The sequence below is a fragment of the Telopea speciosissima genome, chromosome 6 (assembly GCF_018873765.1).
Source record: "Telopea speciosissima isolate NSW1024214 ecotype Mountain lineage chromosome 6, Tspe_v1, whole genome shotgun sequence".
Classification (NCBI taxonomy): domain Eukaryota; kingdom Viridiplantae; phylum Streptophyta; class Magnoliopsida; order Proteales; family Proteaceae; genus Telopea; species Telopea speciosissima.
Genome location: NC_057921.1, coordinates 27583972 through 27600133, shown reverse-complemented (window position 1 = coordinate 27600133; position 16162 = coordinate 27583972). Strand labels below are relative to the sequence as shown.

General features: G+C 40.4%; 1 protein-coding gene across 2 annotated transcripts in view; it reads right to left on the bottom strand.

Moving 5' to 3' along the window:
- LOC122665375 (protein SPIRRIG-like) overlaps positions 1-16162 on the bottom strand; it is a 67442-nt gene that overhangs the window by 31468 nt on the left and 19812 nt on the right. The window contains exons 7-8 of one of the 2 annotated variants that reach the window (XM_043861508.1): positions 9687-9878; positions 9508-9573 (exon numbers count right to left, since the gene is read on the bottom strand). In XM_043861508.1, the coding sequence (XP_043717443.1) occupies positions 9508-9573; positions 9687-9878 (258 nt within the window). Of the gene's footprint in view, positions 1-9507; positions 9574-9686; positions 9879-16162 lie in introns of those variants that run through there. The other variant, XM_043861510.1, reaches the window with a different exon arrangement.

Here is a 16162-nt window from a genome sequence, read left to right as displayed (position 1 = left end):
TGGAAAAAACTGATCTTCAATGTTTTGCACAAATGTTCTGCAATGGCTGCAAGGTTCTGCAAGTTTTGCAATGTCTGCAAGTTTCTGCAAGTTCGGCAATGTAATTGTACACAATCTCCCCCTCATGTGGAGTAGTACACGTGGACAAATAATGGAGATGATGAAATGGATAATGGCAAAAGTGTAATTTTCCAAAATTTTCCAAAGGTTATGGGTAAAAAGGAAAGAATGGCAAAATGGTAATTTACCAAAAATTTCCAAAGGTGTTATGGGTAAATACCAAAGGTATGGGATATGAAGGGAATTAGAATTATTGGAAGGGAAAGGAGTTGGAAAAAGGATGGCATGGCTGTAATTTGGTTGAAATCCATTTTTAAATGCAATCCAATCCAAAGGGCAAACTGGTAATAAACCAGAATTTTCAAGGGTCAATTAGGTAGTCAAATAGGGGAATGGCTGGATTGCAAATAACACAGTTGAAAAAGGGATGGCATTCTGGTAAATAACCAGAATTTTTCAAGGGCCCCTGGTAAATAAGAAAGTAATGGGTCATGTAGGGAATTAGATTTATAGATGGGGGACAAACTCTTAATGGCAAGATGTAAATAATCATGAGAAGGATGGGTAATAATTAAAGATAGGGAATTAATTACCTAATAAGTTAAAACTTAAAAGGAAAAGGAAAAGGAAACATGAGGAAGAAGCCCATACAGCAAGTAAATAACGCCTTCATCCTCAAACCCAAAACAGGGGCTGTAATCAAGGGACCAACGAAACCTGAAGAAAAAGGGGTTTTGCGACATGGCAGCCATCTTTCTTTCCCAGCGGTAACTCAGGCCTGAAACTAGGGAAAGGAGGAGGTGGAACAAAAGATGCATCTTCAACCTCTCTTCAACTAATTCCAAGAACCAGCCACAAGAGAAAAACGAAAAACAGGGATCGATTCAAATAAGCAGCAAATCGAGCACAACGACTCCAAGTTTCAAAGCCGTTGGGGAAGGTTTTCAAACCAGCCAAAAAACCAGTCGAAAACAAGGGCAGTAAACACAGAGATCAGAACCAGAGAACCACATCACACGGCATTGAAACCCATGATGATTGAGTGAAGAGATCCTTCTGCTGAAACAAAGGATCGATAATTCTGAGAAGAAGCATCGGAAAATAAATCGTGGGATAACCAAGGGCTAGCAGCACTTCTCCAACCTCCAGCATGAATCAGCCGGAAACCACAAGGCACATGGCAGGAAATCTACTCTGTAAGAATCGATGTATGTTCTTCAAAAAAACAGATCTGAAACCTGGAAGACAAAATCGAGTTTGGAAATCCCTGCAAGAGGGAGAAAAAAATACCATGCATTAATCTGGCGGTAGGGTAGAAGTTTAGATCTGATCTGTAAAATGATGACCAGAATCGATGTCCACAAACTTAAAAAAACTTCAAATCTGAACAACCATGATCAGCAACTCAATGTACGAAACCCTAGTTCTTCTTCTTCTTCTTCGATGAACTAGGGTTTCTTTCTAAAAACAAGAAACCCTAAACGACTCTCGAAACGACAATCTTGGAGAGAATCAGTCACTGGTTGCCTAGCTCTGATACCATGTAAATAACCTAGGACCTGTAACCAGTAACTTTAGAGAGGAGAAAGAGAGATGAGAAGATGGAAAAAGCTGTTGAGAGAACACAAGCTTGGATGGTTAGAACTCCATCCCAAGCCTTTTATTTATAATATTCAAAAACTTGAAAGACAAGTAAACTTGGGGAACAAGTAAACAAAACAGATAAAATACCCTTATCAGGTTACATATCTCAACAATATTTATATCCAAGGTTTTAAGTATCCTTCCGTATCTGCTGTTACTAACCGATATGTATCGTTGCTTACCCCAGCAACTCAACTCCCCCACCCTCCACCCCCACCCCCAATAAGAAGGAAACAAATTTCTGTTCACTGCAGCTGCCACCGCCAGCGCCATAGCAGCTGTACAGCAATGTATAAGTAGAAGAAGAAGATGAAGATGGAAGGAGGGGGAGGAGGAAAAAGAAGAAGATTGAAGAAGCAGTAGCAGTGGCGGCCACAACAATTGCCACCGACGAAGAGAAGTTGCAGCTGCCACTGCTACGCCATCATTGCTACCATGAAAGAAAGAAAAAAGAAGAAGAAAGACGAAAAAGCATACCTGTTCAAGTTTCAGCACCGCTGCCACTCCCTTCAATGCTGTCGCAGCCTCATCGAGAACAGGCAAGTACAGAGTCGCAATTCTTTTGACGTTGTGAATAGAGGAGAACGAATGGTTTTTGCTCCGCTATGGCCCCTAGCCGGCTGGCCCTACAATCCCCACTTCTAGAATCCATTGACATCGAGAATGCCCTCAACCCCCCCCCCCTTCTATTTAATCAGTATTTATGGAAAAATCCAGCAAGAATGCCCTCAACCCCACCCCAACCCCCCATTTCTTTTCTTTTCATTTAGGTAGAAACCCCACTAACCCCTTTCTTTAAATGTTTATCTTATTGCATATATTAATGCCCTCAATCCCTCCCCTTTCTTTAATTAGTTTTTGTGGCAAAATCTGTCGAGAATGCCCTCAGCCCCCTTCTTTAATAAGATAGTTGTTTATCTTATTTTATATATTAATATTCTATTTTATTATAACTGAAAGGAACAGGAGTAAAACATTAATGTCTAAGTAAGACTTTCAAAATCTTTCTGGACATATTAAGATTGGGATGATTACAAATATTATGGGAATACATTAAAAATTACTAAAGCACCTAAGGCGTCTTGTCGCCTAAGCGCTTCGTTGGCCCTCAAACGCCTTGGATCACCTAGCACTTTGGCAACTATGCTGCTGATATCGTTCCTTTTTCTGCTACCATGAGTGTGCTAATTATACCTTATTGCATTCACTTTAAGTGATAATATCTGTTCCAGGTGAATTCTTTTCGTTCTCCCCTTGCCGTTCTTTCCTCAATTGTTTCTTGATCTGAAACTTGAAGACAACAACCTATAGGCCGCCCCTGCAACTTTTTGATGGTTCTCATAATCCTCTACTTATTTCCAAATCTGATTTCTAGTAATCTAGTTCCCTCTTATCAAGAAATAAGTATCATAACTTTCTTCAATTTATCTGGGATAATCAAGACATTGACCCATATCAATCAACTTCTTGAATTGTTCTTCTATTTCCAATTTTCCATTACTTCCTCAGCTTAGATTGCTTCCTATTGATTTCCTTGCTGGCCAATGGACATTTATAACAAAGAAATAGGTTTCTCATCCAAGAAATTCAATCCATATCAGCCACAGATCATATCATAGGAATGGTGAGAAATTGATCCCACCTCAGCCGAATGAGCCAAAAATCCCCATTAAACATATGTTTCAAGTTCTTTAAGATTGTGTTATTTTGGTCAGGCATTCCCCCTTCACCACATCAACTTTTGTTATCAAAATAGAATTTGATTAATGCTTAAGTGAATCAATGTGATTCCCTAAGCCCTTTATTTATAATAATAAATCAAAAGTACATGGACAAATATGCCCCTACATAGTATAAACAAAGAAAAAGAAAGAATAAACATAAGAGAAACATAAGAAAATAAAACAAAAGGAGGAAAGGACCAGAATACCCCTAAGGTATTATGGCCTATATATCTAACACTCCCCCTCAAGTTGGTGCAAAAATGTCACACATGCCCAACTTGGCTAGAAAAGGATGAAACACTTTGCCACTCAGCCCCTTCGTGAATTCATCAGCCAGCTGATCAGTAGACTTCACTTAGGGAACACAGATTAGTCCAGCTTCAAGTTTCTCCTTGATGAAATGTCTGTCCACCTCCACATGTTTAGCACGGTCATGTTGGACAGGATTATGAGCAATGCTTATGGCAGCCTTATTGTCACAATATAACATCATTGGAAGTTGGACAGCAACCCCAATATCTTGCAACAGCCCCTTAAGCCACAACAATTCACATATATGATATACCATGAGCCATCGCATGGAATTCAGCCTCAGCACTGGACCTTGCCACCACATTCTGTTTTTTACTACGCCAGGTGACAAGGTTCCCACCTACAAAAGAGCAATATCCAGAGATGGATTTCCTATCACTTGATCCAGCCCCATCTGCATCAGTGTATGCCTCAACCTTCAAATGACCATTGGAAGATAAAAGTATTCCTTCCCGGAGCAGACTTCAAGTATCGTAAAATGCGAAGGACTACCTCCATATGAGAAGAATAAGGGTCATGCATAAACTGGCTAACCATACTAACTGCAATGGCAATGTCGGGTCGAGTGTGAGACAGGTAGATAAGTTTGCCCACCAACCGCTGATAACGACCTTTGTCAACTGGTGTGCCTTCTTTCTCCTTGAGTCTTATCGTAGCTTCTATGGGAGTGTCAGAAGTATGACACCCTAGCAGCCCTGTTTCAGACAGTAGATCCAGGACATACTTTCTTTGAGACAGAAATATGCCCTTTGAACAGCAACAACCTCTATCCCTAGAAAATATTTCAGGGTCCCCAGATCCTTAATTTCAAACTCACGGCCGAGGAACAGCTTCAACCTGTTGATCTCATCACCATCATTGCCGGTCACTACAATATCATCAACATAGACTATGAGGAGAGTAACCCTATCACCCACACGTTTGATGAACAAGGTATGATCAGCATTGCTTTACTGGTAGCCCACTGAAAGCATAGCCTTGTGAAATCTACCGAACCAAGCTCTAGGTGACTGCTTCAAGCCACAGAGTGCACGCTTCAGTTGACACACCTTACCCTTGGTAGCAGGACTTGAAAAACCTAGAGGAATGTCCATATATACTTCTTCTTTTAGTTCACCATGGAGGAAGGCATTCTTCACATCCAACTGCTGAAGATCCCATCCAAGGTTCACTGCACAGGATAGCAATACCCTTATAGTATTGAGTTTTGCTATCGGTGCGAAAGTCTCCTGGTAGTCAATGCCATATGTCTGAGTGAAGCCTTTAGCAACTAGACGTGCCTTATACCGATCCACTGTACCATCTGCCTTTTGCTTTACCACAAACACCCATTTACAACCCACTGGTTTTTTCCCTGGAGGAAAAGCTACAAGATCCTACATATTGTTTTTGTTCAATGCTCTCATTTCTTCCAACATTGCTGCCTTCCATTTCCCATCTGTAGAGGCTTCCTGCCAATTTTTAGGAATGGAAACAGAAGAAAGGGAGGAAACAAAGGTACGAAAAGAAGGAGAAAGAGAACTATAAGAAACAAAACGGGAAATGGGATGTAAAGTGCAGGTCCTGGTATCTTTGCGATGTGCGATGGGTAGATCAGAAGAGGAAGGCTCACCAGGAGAAGGAGGATCTGGATCCTGAGGCGGCAACTGGATGGGTATCAGTGCTGCAGTGGACCGATTCTGCCCTCTGTTAGAACATCTCCGGTTATAAGAAAGAATGGCGGAATTGTCAATGGTCCTCTGAAAGTTACGAATGGTCCTCTGTACTGGAGTTAGCTCCCCCTGAATAGGAATATTACCACCACCTGTTTCCATGATCTCCCCCTGTATTGGAACCCCCTCAGGTGAAGGGACAGTAGCCTCGGGAGGCTGGGCAGCAGCCACGGGAGGCTGGACAGCAGCCACGAGAGGCTGGACAGCAGCCTCGGGGGGCTGGACAGCAGTCACGGGAGGCTGGACAGCAGCCGGGGAGGGCTGGTCAGTAGCTATAGGTGATGAAGGAAGGGGAAACCCAAGAGTATGAACCACATCTTCACTAGAACTCTCCCCCTGAAGAGGTGGGGAAGAATAATAGGAAAGGGTTTCATGAAAAAACCACATCCATACTGACCATAGTACGATAGGTAGGAGGGTTGTAACATTTGTAACCTTTATAGGTTGGAGAATAACCCAAAAAAATACACCTTAACCCACGGGGTTCAAGCTTGCCAGGGGACCGAGTATCCCTAGCACAACAGACACAGCCAAAGACCTTGGGAGGTACCACAAAGGAGGAATCATCAAGTAAAATGTCAGATGGGCTACGGGAATCCAGAACCCGTGAAGGTAACCTATTAATAAGGTAAGCGGCAGTAAGAACAGCATCACCCCAATATTGGGAGGGAACATGTCGAGCAAACATTAATGCTCTTGCCACTTCCAATAAGTGGCGATTCTTCCTTTCGACCACACCATTTTGGGCTGGGGTATCAACACAACTAGTCTGATGTATAATCCCATGATCAGCAAGGTATTGTTGAAATTGGGATTCCTTATATTCAGAACCATTATCACTCCGTAAGACCTTAAGAGTGGCCTGGAATTGGGTCTGGATCATTTTATGAAAATGTTGAAAACAAGAAAAAACTTGATTTTTAGTTTGAATAAGATAAACCCAAGTATTTCGAGAATGACAATCAATAAATGAGACAAACCAACAATGGCCAGAAATAGAGGTCTTACGACTAGGGCCCCAAACATCCGAATGCACCAAATGAAAAGAAGAAGAACTCCTTTTATTAGATGAAGAATAAGTTGTACGTGTCTGTTTGGCCAGAACACAAACCTCACAAAAAAAGTTATCCTTATTACATTTGGTGACCAAAGACGGAAATAAATGGGCTAAAATTCCTAATGGAGGGTGACCTAATCTAGAGTGCCATTGGTAAAGTTCAGAAGAGACCAAGGAGTTCTAATGTAGTGGAGAAGGAACCGGTGGAGAGATACGACCATCATCAAGCAGATACAGACCACCGTGTACTTTACCCAATCCAATCGTCTTCCCAGAGGCCAGATCCTGAAAAACACAATGGGAAGGAAAAAAGGTTACATTGCAGTTAAGATCACGAGTAATACTACTATTGGAAAGTAGGTTAGTAGTAAAATTAGGTATATGTAAAACAGAAGACAAAGAAAGGGTGGAAGTGCAGTTGATGATTCCTTTACCAGATATGGAAGAAAGGGAACTACAGCCACTTTGACCTTGTCTTTCCCAGAAGTGGGAGAATAGCGATGAAATAAGCTAAATGAACCAGTTATGTGATCTGTAACTCTGGAATCAATGATCCAAGGATTGGATGCCACAGAAGCACAATGACCACCAAATGGGATACCTGACCGGGCAAAATTTGAACCTGATGGAACAGAGGAATTGGCAGTAGCAGCGGAAGGAGTAGAGGCAGCAGCAGCGGAAGACCTTAGCACACGTAGGAAGGCCTGTAGATCGTCCTGGGATAGACCAATGTCTGTAGCCGGGGCTGTAGGAACAGTTTCAGATTGATTTGCCTTGCCTTTCGGTTTCTTCTTGGCAGCCCGCTTGGCTTCAAAGTCTGCTAGTTTCCCATGAAGCTTCCAACACTTGTCCTTGGTGTGATAAGGCTTGTGACAATGGTCACAAGTAACAGGGCCAGGAGTAGAACCACCAACAGATAAAGTACCAACAGGTGCAGCAAGAGCCTGGGCAGCAGTCTGGAGAGTCGATCTGTCAGAAACAGGAGGATGTAACATAGCAGTCCGGCGGTTTTCTTCTGAAGAAACCAGGGCATAAGACTGTTCAAGTGTGGGAAAAAGAGAATGGCCCAACACCTGAACACAAATGTGGTCATATTCAACATTCAACCCGGCCAGGAAGTCATAAACCCTGATTTTGTCAACATGTTTTTTATATGCAGCCACGTTGGCAGGTGTATCAGGGTGATAATCCGAAAAATGGTCCAATTGCTGCCAAAGGCTGCGGAGAGTGGCATAATACTTAGACACAGTCAATTCCCCTTGAGTAGTATGAAGGACCTTTTTGCGAAGTTCATAAACCTGAGCATCATTACCAAGCTGTCCATATGTCTCCCTACAGGCAGACCAAATCTGAAAAGCAGTATCAAGGAGGAGAAATCCCTGTGCAAGGTCTGAAGTCATAGAGCCAACCAAATAGGACATAAGAATACCATTGTTGGCAAGCCATCTAGTCCGGGCAGCACCTGGAGCAGTCGGCATAGGGATAGAGCCATCAATGTGGCCAGTGAGGCCCCTTCCAGCAATAGGAAAAGATGCAGATCGAGACCACAGTAGGTAGTTGCTGCCATCTAACTTGATAGGGTTAGGATGAAGATCACGATAATCAGATTTATCATGGCTACCCTAATCAGAGGTGGCAGTCGAAACATCAGTGGAGTCACCCATAGTGCTGAGAAGGGCTGTGATGTAGAGAGGCCCAAAAAAAAAATAAACCAAGGGCTGAGAGCAGATCCGAGTGCCCCTCTGTGATGAGAAACACACCCCCAAAAAATGCAGCAGCAATAGAGGAGACCCCCCCCCCCAAGATCGATTGTGTTAGGGTTTTAGAAAAAAAAAACCCAAAAACAGAGAAATCGATGAAGGGAGGGGAAACCAAAAAAAACTTGCTGCAGAAGAAGCCTGTCTGAATCTGTCCAAGAGACTGCAGGGAATGGCTCAGATGAAAAAAAATCCAAAGTGAAACAGCAGCCGCAATCAGCCCTAGTCCCAATATCAATAATGCACAGGGTTTGTTGGAGAAAAACCCTGAAAGGAAGAGATCGAATGGGAGAAGGGGTCTTCAGCACCTGTATGAAGTTTGATAGCAGCAGTCCATTGTCGCAGAAGGTCTCCAATATAGGGAGAAACAGTCCCAATAAATCACAGGGCCTGATCTTCAAAAAAATTTGGAAACTCCAATTTCTGCAGGAAAGAACCAGCAGCAGCCATCGAACAGGAATAATAGGTCATGAAAAAAGAAAAAAAAGAGGTAGGAAGAGGGCAGCAACTAAATCATCTGATTACCTCTGTAGTGCTGCCCTTAGAGAATGAGAAGAAGCAAGGAAAAGGGGGAGAAAGAAGGACGAGAGAGAAGGGAAAGAGAGGATAACACGATGGGAGGGTGGGTTTTTTGAAAACAGATCAGAGATATCGTGGCTCTGATGCCATGTTATCAAAATAGAATTTGATTAATGCTTAAGTGAATCAATGTGATTCCCTAAGCCCTTTATTTATAATAATAAATCAAAAGTACATGGACATATATGCCCCCACATAGTATAAACAAAGGAAAAGAAAGAATAAACATAAGAGAAACATAAGAGAATAAAACAAAAGGAGGAAAGGACCAGAATACCCCTATGGTATTCTGGCCTATATATCTAACAACTTTGTATCTCCATTTGTAATTTCTTCTTTTGACCAAAACTTTGTCTTAATCCTTTTTCATATTCCCCCTCACTACATCAGACATTTGGTCTTTGAGATCAACAATCCTATCTATTCAAATGAAGAACCCATGCATATAATTTGGTGAGGAACAGAATATAATGTGTTTCAAAAAGAAAAGCAAATGGAATTCAGAAAATGATTTAAAGATAAGAGTAGGAGTGAGATTCCTTTGATTCACAAATCAGAAAGTGGATCATATAAAAAGTTGTCAGATTTGAACAACATTGCACAATACTCATATATGACGCACGCACACACACACACACACAGAGAGAGATTAAACAACATACTAAATGGTGTTTGCGTATATACTTTGCTGTGCTTCCATTGTCATTAACCAAGAGAAGACCAAGTATCTGAAACAATAAGTGAAGCACAACGAGATAAAACATTGAGCATCCATGCAACTTGCCACACTGAATTTTATTGCTATTGGACAACTATCTCAATATTGATGTAATGTAACCACCTGCATGGCATGTCGATGAAGCTGAATTGTATGCAAGGGAATGAGGCCCTGTTTAAATCGAGAAAAAACAATCAAAGAGCCAGTTGCAACCATCTGAAATAGTAACTGAAGTGAATCATCCTCAATTAAACTCTGTGCAGCTGAAGGATGGTTCGCCAATGCTTTCATAATATGCACAATACCTCCCTCAACCTGCAAAACAAAAGCTTCTCAATTACCAAAACATGTATCTTAGTCTAACTCTTTATCATCTCACGGAAGTCATCAATGACCTATCACAACTGTAACATTAACTTCAAAGTGTTTATTCTAGAAAGCATTTAATTAATTCTATGTTATCTTTATGATTTACGTGCATTATACCTTAGCTCTAAGGGTACTACCATTCTAGTATTTAGTATGTATATTAATTTGAACTCAACAGCCATGGTCTATTTAAGAAACTCTGCCCTTTTCTGTATTTTTTTTAATCAAATGTGAAACATGTCAAGGTTCTCATTTAGGATTTTAGCAACTCTAATTGTTCTTGCTATATCTTGGCGCCAATTTGTAATGCACATTTGATATTTAAATGGTACAAAGTTTTTTAAGTAAATATGTCTGTAAAATAGTATACTTCACATCCCTAAGGGCCCAAACCTTGCCTTGCCTTGCGCCTCGCAACACAGGCATCAAGAGGGCTTTTTACCTCGAGTGCGCCTCACACCATAAACAACCCTGATCTGTAGAGTGGTTATGCACAGTTTCTGCAAATTTCATTCCTAGTGAAGAGGATAAGTTGATATTTGATCATCCTTTTTATAACCGGCAAAAGAGGTGTTCTTTTTTTTTGGTAAATGAATATATTACCGAACCCCAAGAGGGGGTAGAGGAAAGAGAACCAATATACAAGAAAGAGAAAGGGGAGGGGGAGAGAGAGAAGGGGGAGGGGAAAGGGCGGCCAACCAGCCTACGCAGAGGAGGTAGGCCGCAGAAGGGCAGTATCGAGGCCCCAAAAAATCACAATGTGCCTGTTCTTACGGTTTTCCATGGAGGGCCTTTGATGGATGCAGCTGAGCTTGGAAGAAACATCGAAGGAGATGGCTTTCCATATCACGTCGAAAGATCTAGAGTTGGAAGTCCATCTCCTTAGGTTTCTTTCCAGCCAGATATGGTGAATCACAGCGCTGAAAACGAGCTTCCCAATAGTGTCACAGATGGAGTTTCCTAGAAAAGTTTTGAGCAACCAGAGCCATTCACGGTCAAAAGTCAGAGCCCTTCTACTACGCGACCAGATGGAAGACATGGCTTTTTTCCAGATGGTGGAGGTGAAGGGGCAGTCAAAAAAAAGGTGGGGGGTGTCTTCTCGGCCGATCCAAAATAGGTTGCAGGAGAGGGAGGCGGGGATGGTGCGGTGGATGAGGAAGGCTTGGGTCGGCAGGCAAAGTCTGAGAGCTCTCCAAACAGTGAGGCTATGGCGGGGGATATGGCCAGTGAACCAAACTAACTTGTGCCAGGGGACAGCAGGGCTAGGATCTCTAGAATGGTTCCAAGCAGAAGAGGCGGTGAAAAGACCATTGGGAGAGGGAAGCAAAAGAGGTGTTCTTAATTAAGACAAACAGAGACTTTCATCAATTAACCCTATTTTGCTGTTGTGATTTTTGAAATTGCTTAAAATGTAATTATGATTGTCATTTTGTATCAATTTATTCAATATTTATCTCTCTAATTTGATCCTATAAAGTTTTCTTCCAATTAGATATAATTTGGCTCTCTCTCAAGAACCTAAAGAGGGTGGTATGGTCTGTTTAAATTTTCTCATTTTGAACGTTAATTTATTGGATGGTATTTGCCAACAAGACAAGTCTATCGTATAAAACCCATAGGATTCAATGTCATCCTGCATTAATGTATCGGTTGCAAAGTTAATAACAATGTTGAAAATTTTGGCTTCGAGCCAGGTTTTGAGGTCCCAAATGGCCAAATTAGGTCTCAGAACTTCTACGAAATCCTATTTTAGGCTTCTAAAAATAATGGAACCCTTAGATTGTAAAAAAAACACGTCCAAAATGATAGTTTGACTTCGAATCCTAAGTTGATAGTATATGTTGTACTTTGTTATATACATTCTCCAATATGGCATATTCCACAAAAAAATCAGTACTAGAACAACATAATTTAATTAAAACAAGTAAATTATGCATTAGGAATGAATAAACATAAAATTATAAACCATTTCCTACTTTATCAAATGTTATACATGATTCATTATGAAGAGTCAAAGATATGGGAGTGAACTAGTGAAGAATACAAGCAAGTCACCCCTCTGCCCATCCTAGATTTCTAGAACCACATCAAATTCAAGACAGGATCAAATGCAGCAAATTGTCGCTTTCAATGTGTTCCAGTACTGTCCAACAACTTGTTGGATACTTGTATGGAGTGATTTGCCAAATCTCACAAAAAGAAAAATTCCCACAAATTTTAGAGTCTAAACCAACAAAAAGGGTCAAAATTTTGACCCATTTTGTTCAATATTTATATTAAAGGTTTGTATCCTTTCTGTCAAAATGATACCGAACCCACACATATCATCGAAATTTCACCAAAACAACAAAATTTTTACCAAAACCTTGCAGTTTTTAAATATCGCATGGAGTTTCGTTTTGACATCTTGCGAAACTGATATATTTCGCAAAATATCGGTGAAACCTTGAACATTGCATAATAAGAATCAAATGGAAGACATTTATTTCTAATGTAATCAAGGTTTAAAGTATCGGTATCAGGTATCGTATCGGTCGGGCGATTTATCGTATCGTATCGGAGATACATATTGATCGGTGTAGAAACGCATGAAAATGAACAAAATACACATGGAAATACACTTTTGGACACAAAAAACAATATAAACAAGCAATATATGTCATATATCATGCATATACGCTAAGAATTGTGAATAATGTACAACCATACTAGTGCGGCACTTTTAAATTGTTATAAAAGATGAGATTTCTTACATGTAGAGTCACTCTATTGCCATGAAGAATGTCGGGGTGGATCAAACTCATGTCTGTAAGGGTCTTCAAGAATAAGAGCAACTAGGATGTTGTTGTGTAATGACCGAACATAAGCACAATACTGACCCTTAAGGCAGCCATTTTCGGTTTTGGGTGAAAAATGGTGGATTTGAGTTCAAATCTTTGCAAATGTATACAAAGCATGCATCTAATAGTTAGTTGAACCTATTCTCCTTGAATCATAGCAAAAAAAAGAAAGAACTAAAATGCAAGATTTGAAGCAAAAGATTAAGTTTTTTTGAAAAAACCCTACATTTCCCTTCAAGTGTTGAGTATGTCTTGTATTCCAAGGATTCGAGTGCGATGTGGATCCGACCCGACCCAACATATTTTGTGGCGCAACCCGAAGGGAGAAAAAGTTGAGATTTAGTTCGTGACGCGGAGAGTAGCAACAGAACAAATCTCTTTGGGCGGGGGTGTTCAGGGGCTATGCCCCCGAAAAAAACTTTGGGGCATCTGGTTCGTGTTTGGTGTAAAATATGAAAAAAGCTATGTCATGTGTATCGATATGTATCGGTACGTATTGATATGTATCGACTGATACATACCGATACGTACCGTTACTTATCGATATATTTAAAAACCCAAACAAACAGTAATATTAGTACGTATCGAGTGTACCGATACGTATCGACACATATCGATATACTCGATACAATGCATTTTTTTTTACAAAAAAAAAAGAAACGTCTTGGTATGTATCTATCGATACCGATATGTATCGGCCGATACGATACGATACGGACCGATACTTTAAACCATGAACGTAATTACTAATTTGACATTAGTCTCCAAAGGGGTTGCTTATTCTATGTACTCTCTGCCTAGAATCTTGTGGTTGTTGCTTATTCTAGCATGTTTTTGTACTTAAGGGTGTTCCCTATACCTTTTCTTTTTCTCTAAGTTATTTTTGCACTTTTTCTTAAAAAAAAAAAGAATTAAGTAAAGAAACAAATACCAAAGCCAAGGAGAAAAAGAAATGGTCAGAATCTTCAAATCTGAGGTCAACTGGAATACTAAATGAAGTATCACTAGTCAGGACTCAGGAAATATGGATAATAATGTTTCTTTAAATGAATCAAAAGATGCGGCCTTGCAGAGTCAAAGGAATAGAACGTGCTGAATTTAGTATAAGATGCAAGAAACTTAAGATTTAGTAAGTTAAAGGAATAGAAAACAATGTTTCCTTAAAAGATTCTTGCTGAGTCAAAGGAATAGAACGTGCTGATTTTAGTATAAGAGGGGAAAAAGTTAAGATTTAGCAAGTGAAAAGACTCTGGAAGTAGGATTCACCAGGTCAAGAAAATCAGAAGAAAGGACCAAAGTAAAAAATTTGCAGGACCAAACACTAGGGGAGTGTTTGGGCCTAGAACGCATTCTGGAATGACAAAACATCATTTCGAATAGATAACTGTTTTGACTTTTGAAATCCAAGAATGTAACCAATAACTAGGCCCTTTCTTGAACATGCCCACAAGCCCTTTTTATGTTAGGCTGCGAACACGAATGGGCTCATTCTGGCAAAAGTGCACAAAAAATATAGTTATGGTGGATGAGACAAAATCAGGGAATAACCCCAAGGTGGAACTATGGCGATCAACCTTGGAATCAAAAGGACTGAAGATAAGCACAACTAAGACAGAATATGTGGCGTGTAACTTTAGCAATACCGGGACGGATAATGAAGTGGTGAATATTGGTGAGAGGGAGATACCGCAAAATGATTATTTTAGATATCTGAGATCAATCATAAACAAGGAGGGTAGCATAGAAGACGACAATGCCCAGAGGATTAAAACAAGGTGGATAAAGTGGGGAGGTGCGTCCGGAGTACTGTGTGAATGGTGTATTCCTTTAAAACTTTAAAGAAAAATTTTATAGGACTATGATTCGACCAGCTATGATGTATGGTGCAGAATGTTGGGCTGTTAAGAAGTGTCATATTAATAAACTATGCGTAACAGAGATGAGGATGTTGAGATGGAGATGTGGGAGAACTAGAAAAGATAAAGTAAGGAATGACCATATTAGATCTAGGTTACGAGAAGCTCCGACCCATGATAAGCTCAGAGAGAGTCGTTGGAGGTGTCATGGCCATGTTCAATGAAGGCCTTCGGATGCCCCAGTATGGAGGAGTAACTTGATTAAGGTTGAGGGAACCAAAAGAACCAGGGACACGCCTAAAATAACCATAGGGGAAGTGGTGAGGAAAGACATACTTAGCTTGAGCCTCGTATCATGTATGACTTGACTTCAAATAGAGCTGATTGGAGAGCAAGGATCCATGTGGCCGACCCCATTTAGTTGGGATAAGGCTAAGTTGCTGTTGTTTGTTGTTGTCTGATTCAGTCAAAAGTTAAGGTATTTGAACTTTTAAAATAAAAAGAAAACCTCTCTCGATCATTTGAGAGATGGGAGAAACTATATATATATACATAGAGAGAGAGCAAAAGAGAAGTCCCTCTCCCTACTTCATTGACTTCAATGATCGGTAAGTCACACTATATTTGCAGGAACAGATGGCTGCCATTTCAGCTTGGAATCAGCCATCCTAGAGCTGGAGAATGCAAATTGAAGAGAACAGCGACAGCAACAACAAAGAGGACAATTTTGTTTCCCTTCTTCCCATCTTCAGAACAATTAAAGGTCAGAAGCTTGCACAAAGTATTTAGTACCATGATTTGTTCTGTATCCATTTAATATTAAGCTTGGAATTGAAGCTACAACTTTTGTAGCTTGTATTTTGGATCTAAGCCAGATGGTTTGGGACTTGTCACCAATAAAACAATAGCAGACTAAAAGAGGATAAGCAGAAGAATACAACCAGCCTGGGTTTATGAAAATAGACCAAATTAGGTTTTTAAGGGTAATAAAATTCAGTATTTAAGATGTATGACCTAGGAAAAATTGGGAGTGGCAATGTGGTCATCGGATCCAATGCTTTACAAAAGATACACTTCCCAGGATTCCTACGTCTGTTATCATGGACTGTTCTATGAAATGCCCTGGTCCTATGGAATATAATGATTGATTTGGCTTGTGAGTTGTTCGAACAACTAGAGGCTTCTAAAATAGGAACATTGGTCAAGGGTGGGCCCCACACATGGTCCACTGATTCTATATAATGGAGTTACGGAATCAATTTGAGACACATTGTCAATCCAAATGGGATTCTGCATTTTGGTCATGGTTCGAGAACGTGGTTTCGGACCGCGTTTTGCTCAGGCCAAAAACCGAGTTGGACCGAGATCTTGGCTAGTTGGTGCCCCCATTTTTTTTTAACTCATTTGATGGTTTCGGTGGGTTTTTGACCTAGTTTGGTCATGAAACTTGGTATACAGCTTATTTTGGGCCATTTAAAACCATTTAAACACAATAGCACTATCAAATTTCCAAATCAAAGTCCAAATAGGAGTT